The sequence below is a fragment of the Lichenostomus cassidix genome, chromosome 7 (assembly GCF_008360975.1).
Source record: "Lichenostomus cassidix isolate B80296 chromosome 7, HeHo_3.0, whole genome shotgun sequence".
NCBI lineage: Eukaryota > Metazoa > Chordata > Aves > Passeriformes > Meliphagidae > Lichenostomus > Lichenostomus cassidix.
The window spans coordinates 28,887,436-28,899,827 of NC_139488.1; the positions used below are offsets into that span (position 1 = coordinate 28,887,436).

Below are 12,392 nucleotides of genomic sequence, written 5' to 3' on the forward strand. Positions count from 1 at the left end.
CTTCTCTTTCTGGCACTAGTCACCAGAAAAGTAAATTACTCATGACCCAGATTCTAGCGATGACCGAGCTGTTCACTCCCTATTAAAAGCACCAGGGCTCGGTGCTGCACATCCCGGCCCTGGGTGCTCCTGTCCCTGGGCCACCCTCCCCTGTCCGTCTGTCTGTCTGTCGCACGCTCCGGCTCTGCGGGCTCCACACGCAGCAAACAGCAAGCCAGTCCATCTGGGCTGGCAGATGACGGCTCTGGAGAGTCTCCATTCGAAAGAGAAGTGTGCAAACTTCCCAGAACAGCAGCATTTTCAACAGCAACATGGCAGAACTCCAGCCGAGCAGGAGAGACCCGGGAGCAGGGATTGGGAAATCTCTCCAGTGATGCTGCAGAGCCCGCTAGCAGCGTGTGAGTGGGAATGTGTTTAAACAGAGAGTACAGCGGAGGAAAAGCATATGGAAACCCTCAAGTCGCCCGAGCACACAGGCAAATAATTCAAACTAATGCCGTGTGCTCAGCTTCTTCCTCTGCTCCCTTGTGCTGACTTGCTGAACCTGAGTAATCACCCCGATTTATGCTAAGCACAGCCGTTCTGAAAACAAGTTAGATAAGGCTGAAACTCCGTGCATACTCAGTTTTGCTATCAGCAACTAACAGAAAACATCAATAAAAAATTTTAATAACTGCCATTAAGTTCTTAAAGAAGAAACACCGATCTAAAACTCGGCACAAAGTTTGGCTTTTTTTTTTTTTTGGAAAGGCTGGAAGGCGGCGAGGCGCCTCCAACAACTTTAAACCGGTCTCCACGCTGTGCGAAGGGAAAAAGGGATCTGAAAGGCAGGGGCAAAGGCACATCATCCCCCCGGCAGCTTTGTGCTGATCAGGAGAACGGGAGCCGCCCGCCCGCGGGCACCAAGGGATGGTGGGCACCAAGGGATGGTGGGCACAGGGACAGAGGGATCGCATTCCCCGTGCCGCACTCGGCGGTGCCGGGCGGGTTCCAGCGCCGTGCAGCCGGGGCAGCCGCGCCGCCCACCCGCGCCGGGGCAGCCGCGGGCCCGCCGCCCCTCACCGCGCCTCACGCCCACCTGTACTGCCAGCCCTTGTTGCCGCCGCGGCCGCCGCCGCTCCTGCCGCCGCTCTGCCCCGCCGCCGCCGCCGGCAGCGGCTCCGTCTTGCCCTCGCCCTCCGGCCCCTTCATGGCCGCCGTGGGGTCCGCGCCTTGCATGGCGCCGCGGCTCCCGCCCCTCAGCGGCGCCCCCGGCCCCGGCGCTCGCAGCGAGCCCGCCCCATGCGGGCAGCGATGGCGGCGGCCGCCGGCACCCCCGCGCCCCGCTCGGCTGGGCCGGGCTGGCCGCGCTGGGCTGGCCGGGCTCCCTCACGGCCGCGCCGGGCTGGGCGATCCCGCCCTCCCGCTCCCTCACCCGGCCCGGCCCCACCGCCCCTTCCGGGTCAGCGCCGCCGCCATCTTTAGTGCGGGCAGCGCGGCAAACCGGCGGGATCGGCCGGAGCTCGCGTGTCACGGGAAAAAGGGGAGATTTCCTCAAAACGTTAATGGTTGGTTAGGCTGTCAGCGCCCTGGGAGGACTCGCGTTAACGGGGTACGGAATAACAGTAAAATCGCGGCACCTGAAGGGTCGAAGATTGCCGGTGATAGGATCTGACCGCAAAAACGTGTTCATAGCAGGATCCGAATTGAAAGCGACACACTAACAGCCTTAATACCTAACAAAAGTTAGGTGGAGATAATCATTCAGCGCATAGAGCACAGTTCTTACAGTATAGGTGTCTCTAGGGGAGGAAAGACAGGTTCAGCCCATCGACTGACCCCAGAAGTTACAATGCAGTCTTCCCTAACTTCTCCCCATTTCTTAAATTATATACTTCCATATTCTTATATTTGTATTCATAACTTGTATGGCTTTTATATTATTTCTTCACATCCAGGTGGGGCTTGAGTGACTTCAGGCATAGATCTCAGTGAGGGGTGGTCATACTTTGGGGTGGGTATTTCAGGATAGTGCCTGTGATAACCTTGGGATGGAGATATGTTTCAGCCCAAGGAGATTTTGCCACAGCTGCTGATTCAACAGTGGGATATCTTCCTTTATCTCCTTTGGTTTTCAGCTGTTGTGTGGATTGTCAGCAAGAGAGTATCACCGAGTTCCCTCCTCTGCAAGGCTTTTGCCAGAGCCTGGCTGCAATGTCTCCACTCCATCCTCTGCTTAGTCCTCCTCAGATTGTGTGTGGGAAACTGGGTATGCTCACCACATTCCCCCCAGAGAGCAGCAACCATATTTTCCACTATAATATCCATACAGTTATCTTCTTACCTCCAGTCATCTTCCCACACAAGGGCTACAGGAATTCTCCCCGCAAAATGAAAGCAGACTGAGAGGAGTGAAGGATCCGAGCTGTGCCATACACGAGCAGGGATGTGACAGCTGGGATCTCGCTGTCACACACACCCACAGAGCAGGGTCAAGCCCAGCACTTCATGCACTGAGCAATGCCACAGCCCCAAGAGGAAATGGATTTTTTTCCTCCTATTCTTCCTCCAGTTACTACATTTTTCTTTCATGGAATGCCAGCATATCTAACTGGGAGAGGCTGGTCTGGCTCTGTGTAATCTTTCAGGCCAGGCATGGCTTTTGGCCAACCCAAACTTCACTGACTGCAGCTCCATTATTTCTTAAAATCAGGGGCAGAGGATCCTTATTCTGGCTTTAATCAATCTGCACATGAAGAAGAGGAAAGCAGAATCAGATATGACTGGTTAGTGAGGCCACCCCACATCTCTTCCAAACTCCCTCCTTCGCTCTCCAGCTCTTATTATACACTTAAAATACTGTAAAAAAACGTGATGCAAAAGATGCTAAAAATTCCCTATGTGAGAGTCATACATAGAAGCAAAAATTTAAAGGAGAACATATTTCAGACAAATAGTTTATTTACTTACAGCACCCCTCTGGTAGTAGCTTTTTACCCCATGAAAGCTGCCCTGGCCTTCCCATCTCCTACCAGCAGGTTTCAGCTTTCCTAGTGGCATTCAAAATGCCTTTGCTTTTGGCCAGCAAATGGTGACAACATGTTATGAGTATTTTGTCTTTAAAATATATTTATAAGCCTTAATCTGGCTCTAAATTATCACATATCCATCCTTCCCTACCAAACACACACCCAATCTCCAGCAGCAGACCAGTGTAGACTGCCTGTTGCACCTACACCTAGAATCTCTCTTGTAGGGACAGGAGATATTATCAGTGCACAGACATAAAATCCACCACTTCTGCCTTTTTAGGAATGCTCTTGTCACTGCAGGTAAAAAACAAGGGATTTTTTCCCCTGCATTTTTCTCATGGACACACAGGTGAACAGATCAGCAGAGTAGCATTGTCTATCAAAGAAAATTTTGTCCAAAACTGCACTCCTCTTGCCCTCCAAACAAGTAGCCTCCTGCTCTGCCAATCCCTTGAAACTGTAATTGAAAATATATAATTGCATGGTATCATAATGTATGTTAATACTCCTGAAATTTTCCTAGGAAAATTTGAAGCAAAGCAACTAAGGCAAGAATTCCACCTGTGTGTTTTATTTCTCTCCTGTTCACTGACAACCAGTCCCAGCAGAGACACAGCTTCACCTGTCCTAGACCTTTGTAACCATCACAGATGTTCAGTAGGATGTTCCTCCACCCAGAACGTCTCCAACACCCAGCAATCCTTAGTGCATATTTCTTCAGCCCCTCAGTATTTGTGCCCTGAGTGTGGTGAACTCAGGTTTTCCTCCCCAGTGCATTTGCTTTTTTCTCTTAAAAAGGTGCTGCATGTGCAGTACCAGAGGCTCTCGTAAGATGGCATTGACAAAATGCTGAATAGCACAGGAAGGCTGATAGCTCAGCCACGCTTGCTAAGGGCTTACACAATTTAAGCTGCCTTTTGTCTTTAGTTTAGGGTGTTACTAATTATAATGAGTGCTCGGTTCACTGCTCTCAGTCTCCTTCCCCGATTATAATTTAGTGGCTCAGAACAACCCAGATCCCACTCTGGCCCCTGGGAGCACAGCAGAGGGAGAGCCCTGGGGTCCCCCAGCTGTGCCCTGCCTGCTGCCTGCCTGAGCCTTGCCACTGCTTGGGATTCCTGGCTCCGGAGGAGGAGATGAGGAAGAGCAGCAGATCTGGAGGAGGAACACGTGAATAGGTTAGCAAATGTTTATTGACATTTGTCTAATCGAATCCTTGTAGGCCCAATTATGGCTACAAGCTGAAGTAGGTTGTACTTTATCGTAACTCAGGTTAAAGCAAATTTGCCACAACTAATAATACTGTTAATTTCAGAAAACTACCCAGGATCTGATCAACACCAAAACAACTCCTGTTTATTTCTTTCAAAGTTATGGTCTGGTTATACACAGAATCATAGAGTGGGCTGGTTTAGAAGCAACCTTAAAGATCTCTTGTTCCGCCCCACTACCATGGGCAGGGACACCTTCTATTATATCAGGTTGTTCAGAGCTCCATCCAACCTGGCCTTGGATGCTTGCAGGAATGGGACATCCACAGCTTCTCTGGGCAACCTTGGCCAGTGGCTCATCGCTCTCTCAGTCAAAAGTTTCTTTCTAATATCTAAACTAAACCTACTCTCTTTCACTTTAAAGCCATTTAACATAGTATTTCTTCAGATGAGTATTGTGTCTTCAGAGCAGCAACATTTATCCATGCTCAAAGAGTAAAGTCCTGAATTTCAGCATCGTTTTCATTATCTACATGCTCTTTAAAAAGTGCAAATTTAAATATATATATATATATATATAATGATACAAGTTTTTTGTTGCTCTCTTGTTGGTCTAAGTCAGGATTTTTTCCTGACTTAGTAAATATCTTAGGATGAGACCTAGTTTAACCGTCTCAAATCTGGATCCCCCTCTGGTAGCTGGGCCACAGAAGACAAAACTATTATTGCTCCTGTCTGGTAAGGGAACTACATCCTCTACAGGCATACGGGGGAATGGCATCAGTCCTGGGAAAGGAAAGCCGGAAGCGCAGCCTGCCTTCACTTGCATGACAAGTGCAACTTCTCATAATCATTTCTGAACGGGGGGAACTACTGTGTGATGAGAGATTGACAGAGAAGTAATGTCACTAATGGAGCTTCATATCTGCATTCTTTAATAGTACAATTGTTCTTGGGGTTAGATTCTTTCTCAAGGGAACCAATCCTGTATTAATGCCCTGGGAAACAATGTTTCTGTCTAGTGTCTTGTGTATAATGAACACGAAGAAACTTCCTATTCTTAGTAAGTTTTAACAATACTTACCTACTAAAATGGTAGATTCTGTGACACAAGAACAAGAAATGAAATTTTGTTAAAATAAACAGTGTTTCTCCTTCAACACACTGAGCACATGCTGACCTTACGTGAGAATGGCCAGAAAGGTCAGGTAAATGTAACACAAACTATTTCACCCACCAGAGTACTTCATACTGTGAATATATTTTGACAGAATTTCCTCTGGAGCATTAGAGACATCACTGAGTCCCTGGGCCTCTGGTTTTGCTATTTAACATGTATGAAGCACTGATGCTCACTTTGAACAGTTATTCATCAGATCTTCTGTAGTCTTACGGAGTCAAAATCTTTTTTCAATCACTGTCAGTCATCCCCTAATTTCCTTGCTCTTCTCTTTTAGTCCCTATGCGTCATATCCTGCTGTAATGCAGGTCCAGCTGAAAGCAGCACACTCACACATGACAGCAGTTTACCTTGCTTACAAATTTCTGTCCCTGTCCACAACCCACTCACGTTCTTCACACTCATATTTGCCACCATTTTAAGCTGCACTCAGTGTGACTTTGCATTGAGTCATGCTCCAGGGTCCAGCATTACCTCAGCCCTACACAATCCTGACGTGGAAATGAAAACTGGAACAGCAGCAAAGGCTCTTCCAGCAAAAGCTGGAATCTGGGGTGTAATCCCAGTAGCTTCCCCTCCATGAGATACCCTCTGAGGAAAGGACTGTACCCTGGGAACTCAGTGAAGAATGTGACTGAAGGACCTTTCATTTGCCTCTGGAGAGGCTTCTTTGGAGTTGCTGCCTGTGTAATTTTTCTTTAAAGCTTCTGTTTGCAGAGCAGCTTACCACAGTTTGGAGCTGTCATTCTCACCATGCAGCCATGGAGCTGCAAAAGTGTCAGAAACAATGCTGCTCTGCAGCCACACGAGAGCGAAGCTCACGCCACCCCATCCCTCTCCACGCTGGCAAACTGCAATCAGAACATTCACATTGTCTTTTATCTTCCAGACCTTGACAGCCTCCGGTTCTGCCCACCACCCAGCCCTGCCACTCGAACCCTCAGTGCACTTACACTGTCCTGGAGGACTTCCAGCTCCCCACACAGGCTAAAGCTTGTCCTAGAGATGCAGCTCAGCAGCAGTGGGAGATAACTGTGTTACAGCCAGAGTTCGAGCCATTTCTGTAGCCGCACCATTGATGACCCCCAAGTTTCAGTCCCTTTTCCTGCCCTTGCATCCCTTCCCAGCACACATGGCTTTAATCTGGCAGTGTGATGGTGTGGCTAGCACAAGTCTTTCCCATGAGAATTCCTTTTGTGTTTTATAAATAAAGATAAGGTTTGGATGTTATTAAAAACAGTGTCCCAAGATCTGGACGGTGCAGGCCTGGCCAATCAGGCCTAGGGGGAGGTTTCTGACTGACCAATCTGAGTGACCTTTGAAAACTCTCTATATATGATGAAATTAAAACAATAAAGGTCTTTTCCTTCTTGCCTCTGAGAACTGGGTCTTTTCTCTGCTAGCGGCTCAACAGCGACATGATGGAGCTGCTGCTGACAGCTGGATGTGTGTCCTGGGTCTTTTCCAAGTGACAACCCTCTGCTTGCTCAAGTCACACAGGGATGCCTCCCTGCCCCTTTCTCTCCAACTTGTGAGCAGGAAGGGAGCTTGGGGTGTTGCCTCACAGGCCACTGTGGCTGAGTGCAAGCTGTTCTAGCACAAAGGGCGGCAGCTGGACCCTGTCAGCTCTGTCTGGTCCTTCTGCACCCTTGGGAGGGTTTGCCTTCTGCCTTGCCTCAACACCCCCTGGGTGACTGCTCTCCTGGGAGAGGAGTTCCAGGAATGCACCTGTGTCCGGGTGTGCTCAGCAGGCACTGGGGACACATGCTGTGGTTCTGGCTGAGGGGCTTCCCAGCTTTTTCATCCATCTCATGGCCATCTCCAGCCTTTCTCTAGAGACTTTTTCAGCCCTATACTATGGCACAACATGGCACTGCTGCCTTCAGTTTTTCTGCAGCTCACTGTTAAGACTCCTTTCCTCTGGGATTCTCTATATCCTAAAAAAATATAGTGTTTTTATTAATGTGTCATCTAACCTTAAGAGCTGCTGAGTAAGTTCAGCTCTTCAGTCATCAGCCCTTTATCCCAGATGCTTTTCTGTGCCATGCTTTACTCCTACACACTTTTTCTGCATGGTTTCTATGGCAACATGAATATCTCTCCATCTGCTGTAGATCACCATTATAATGTTTAGATGTTTGTTATCCCAGTCACAAGTGCCATTTCCAGGTGTATCATGTTAACAAGTTCAGTTTGGAAACCAAGCCAAAGCACTTGGTAATTTTTGTAGGCAAGCCTATGTAGTCCATAATTTGACTGCTGTAATTCCATTTAGGCTCTGTTTCATGGATACTGATACCGAGCTGTTCTCATCACCAAATCTCCTACTTCTACCTGCACACACTAGCCAATTCTGGATTTACTTCATAATTTCCAAATTATACCCTTCCTTTTTATTACAGCCTGTGCAGCCTATAGAGCCTATAGAGTGGGAATATTTGAATTCTGAAAAGTCTTTGTTGGTCTGTTGCCTGGGGTTTGATATCTGTTTTATAAGAAAACTAACTCAAAGTTGCCAGTACTCTTTCTCTTCTAGCAAATGCATTTTTCAGTTCTGCTATGGTCTTATTGCTTCTCCTGAAAACTTTGTCTGTTGGATTACAGAAAGCCCTAAAGAATACAGATGGTTTACAACTGGCCTCTCAGTCTGTTCTGCCTGAATTCCTTAAATTGCTTAGAATTATGTAGATTTCTATATGGCTAAAATCCAGTCTTGTTTTCTGCTAAGTACCTTGTTGGAGAACTAACTTAAGTGTGAAAAAAAAGTTCTACCTATATAATCTGATCAAAACCTGCAACAGAAAATTCAACTAAATGAAATGATTGGAGTCAAAACTTTGCTGTTGATTTGTTTTCTAGATGCCATGAGTGAGTAAAAGCAAACTGCAAGAAGTCCAGGTGGAAGCTGTAAATCTGTAAGTAATTTGGGCTGTCAGCTCTTAGGGACACAATCTGACATTGTATATTTGTACCTAACCTCCTGGCAGAGCTTTTTTGAGATATTATATACTACCTCAGTGTAAATGGTTATTTTTTACTACCTATAATTAAAAGTAATTAAGCGTAATGATTTAGTGTTTATGCATTTAAAACCATGCAAATCTTCCGTTTAGAATGTAATTCAGGGAGACCTGATGTACAAAAATTTTCCATTAGAAAATGAAGAGGCCTGTGATACCCGAGTAATTCTGATGCCAGTGCAGTCCACCAGGCTATCTACTGCAAGGTGATGATCAGGCACAGCACCTGCATTTTGGGTAGAGCTGAAGTGGTAGGTTTTTCATGGTCTGCAGACCTCAACCAAGGGAAGGTTTCTCTGGACACTTGTAACAGGTGGGCTCCTCTCACACATCAAGGCTGACAGTGGGAACCCTTGTTCTAAACTCCAGACCTACCCCAAACTGAATTCCAGCTGCAGCTTCACAGGTGAGAAAGGTGAATGTGTGAGTCCTGCTGACATCAGCCCACAAGGCTTGGGAAAATAAAAAAATAAACCTCAATTTTCAGCTCCTCTGTCCCTAAACTCCAAAGCCTGCTTTCCTGAAGAGGCCAAGGAACAATGCTATCTGATCCCCTGGGAGTGCAAGATTCATATTCTGCTTTGCTTTTAAGTAGTCACAAGACAGAAGAGGCTCCTGGAATCTTACTTCTCTCCAAAGAGATCAGACAAAATTGGGCTGAGTATTACCAGTAGCTCCAGATGCCTGCACAGGATGTGAACTGTGATGCAGACAGTGCAGGACATCTCAGGAATAGGCAAAAAGTCAAATGAAGAAAAGGAGAAGGGAGTGATATGCAGAGAAAACTGTCACTCAAGCATCCAAAGTTAAAGATATGACTCAAAATCAGAGCAAACCAGACCTGCACAGGGAAGGAAAACAAGGACACAAAGGGTTTACTGTATGATTGCAAAGGAAACAAAGGAAAGCATTGCCCACAACAGCAGCAGGGCAGATACCTAAAAGTTAAGGAAGATACTGCTTCAGACTCCATTAAAAAAAAAAATGTAACTAACCCCAGAGAGCAGAGGCAGCACACTTAAGAGGGTAAAGGGCATGGATATGGAAATTATTGTGTAACACAGCCACAAAACTTGAGGGCTCTTTACCCTTCACTTCTGAACACTGAATAATCTCCATCAATGACATCTTTAGGCTTTTTAGAGCAAATGTTAGCCACGAGTGACAAAAGACACGAACAGAAACAGAAAATGAGTTAAAGTGTAGATCAGGCACATTGTATGTAGACCAGGTCAATGTCTTTCTTTGATAAGATAATAGCATATAAGAACAAAGGAAAAGTAATAAATCTTATTGACCTGGACTTTGGTAAAGCATTTGAGTTCGTATTACCTAGATAACTACTAGTTAAGCTCAAGAAGATGAGGATTAATATAAACACTATAAAATTATGAAGGAACAGAATTGGGAGTGAAAACTGCTGATAGGGCTGAGAGCAAAATTATAGGATGGAAGGAATCAGTCTTAGCAAGTCAGGGTAATTTCATTAGTAAGCTTGATGCAAAAAATTACGAGTGAGGTAATGAAATTTGCTAACAACAAAGTTGGAAGATATTTTCAATAGAAGGAAATCCTACAGGAATAATTATATATTATGCCCTAATAATAGACATGGGATGAAGTGTAACAGCATATAATGCGGGGACATGTACTGAGAGATTAGTAACATTTCTGCTGTAAAGTATTTATCCATGATGAACAACAGAAAAAGAAGAACCATGTGTTTGGTGTAGTTATTAAAAAGATTAATGGGGTCTTCCATGTAGCATGCCATGTATTTTCAGGAACAATAAATAAATAAATACAAGACACTAGGTAAAATTCAGCTAAAATTTTTGGGCATCATTCAGGTTTTTGGTGTCCAGCAAGCCTGAATTCATCCTGGAACAGGTATGAAGAAGTGACATCCAGAATATCACTGTTATAGCTGAGAGAGTATGTCTTGTTGAGCTTGGCAAAATGAATGGTGAGATGGGATCTGATTCCTTTCTGTAAATACATTTGATGTTTTAGTCAGGCACAGAGGGAGAATAAGCACCAGGGGAGAAGAATCATTCACATTTATAGACAGCAGTTGTGCTAGAGCAGATGGGCCTAGGTTGGATATGAAAGACAAAGAAGGGCTCTCACTGTGAGAGGAATAATGGTTTTACACACTTTCTCAGTAGGAGAAGAGGGGGCAAAACCCCTAACCAGTCTTCAGATGGATACTGAGCTTGGCATTTCTCAGTCACATTTTTTGGGACATTCAAAGACTGCATTGTCACCATAGGAAGAGCCACACCTGGCTTAGCAAAAACTCCTGTTGCAGCCCTGGCTTTGCTGCACTGACAGTGAGGTTTTTCTGTTTGCAGAAGAAAACAGTTCAGCTGTGTAATCACTGGTTCACGTGCATGAGGTGTGGAAGATCAGGTGAGGTGAGCTTGGGTGGGGGTGGCCTTAAAACAGTTGTCTTTAGCCTCCCTTTTAGGCAGACTGAGCTTTTATGTCAGTTATCTACCAGTGACTCACACAATCAGAGATAGAGCTCCTGGGCTTATGTGAAAAACAAACATGGAGCCTCCATGGGAAAGAGCAGATCCTTCCCATTGCCTGATAAAACAACAGTCGTCAGCACCCGCCAGTGTGTGCTCTGTGGCTCCAGGGCTCTGGAATCTGACAAAGGACCCATTTCGCACAGGTCCCACACAACACTGCCACTGAGACAGCCTTGACATCTGAACCTGACATCTAAAACTGCCTGCAGACCCCCTGAGACAGTCCTTGGGGAGTGAATGCTTCCCTATCCATCTCCACAGAGCAGTAAGCACACAAATCCAGAGGAGAGTTCAGCAGCAGCACAAGTTATATACTTCCACAGCCAACTAGTGTCACAGATGGATAAGCTAATGTGTGCACTCACAGTCCCAGGCTGTGTCCTCTGCTCTTCACAAGTGCTGCTGTGTCCATCTGCCTGCTTGTCCCCTGCCAGTTTATCTGCACCCACCGAATTGTCATTGTAACCTCAATGTGGAGGCCACAAAAATCAGTCCAGAGGCCACCAAACTGATACAGCTCTCCTTTGTAATTAAAAGCTTCCACGTTAATTTAGACAAAACCACCACACAGTTTGCAGTACTTATGTATTATACAGACCAGGGATGTATTCTGTGGCATGCATTAGTTGCATTAGTTAGCCAGTTCTTCAGTGAGTGTGTCCCCTCCTTGGGGCCTGGGGACTCACCAAGTCAGAAGAGCTTGCAACAAGTAGACAAACAGGGCAAGAAGGATGGCTGCTCTTCACCTCTGCTTTAGGTCTTCTTCTCAAGGGGAAAGTGAGTTAAAGGGAGAAGAGAATGAATGGAATGCAGAGGAAGAAGGAAATCATGGTGAACAAGCAGGATACAGAAGGAAATGTACCTGGAACAAGAGAAAGGCTCTTGTTCCTTGGCTGTGCTCAAACTGCTTGCAGGTAATGCATCTTCTTGCAGAATCCCCATCAGGCTTCACACATACCCAGGGTCCCAGCCACACCTTCCTTTTCTGCAACCTGTCCCAGTTACTTTCTCAAAATATTATTTTTCAGGATGTTGCCCTAGTTTTTTTGTTAAGTCCACAAACAGTCATCACTATCAAGTTGCAGCAAATAATTGCGCCAATGGAGCTGATGGCAGGCGAGATGAACATATGTGTTCCTCCAGAAACACCCACAGGCTTCTCCAAGGCTGGCAGCCAGCTCCCTCTATGTATGAATCACAGGGTCAGGTGTCCACATTCCACAGAGCCAGGAACCCATTGAGCCAAGCCCTGGGGCGAGGGCAGCAGATGTGGTCACTGCTGAGGCCACAGCCCCCCAGTGGGGAAGGGAGCTTGGGCACAGCAGGATAAGGGGAAGAAAGAGTGCAAGAGCAGGAAAGGTGACAAATGCAGACCTTTGGCTCAAAAATGAGAGAGAAGGATGCTTCCCAGGGTGTACTGGAGGGCTGAGAGG

The 12,392-nt window shown here is 46.3% G+C and overlaps 1 protein-coding gene across 1 annotated transcript in view; it reads right to left on the reverse strand.

The window, feature by feature from the left end:
* Positions 1–1,388, reverse strand: part of OSBPL11 (oxysterol binding protein like 11) — a 38,314-nt gene extending 36,926 nt beyond the window's left edge. The window contains exon 1 of the mRNA XM_085067003.1: positions 1,079–1,388. Coding sequence (XP_084923129.1) covers positions 1,079–1,218 — 140 coding nt within the window. The 5' untranslated portion in view covers positions 1,219–1,388. The remainder of the gene's footprint in view (positions 1–1,078) is intronic.
* Between the last annotated feature and the right edge of the window lie 11,004 nt (positions 1,389–12,392).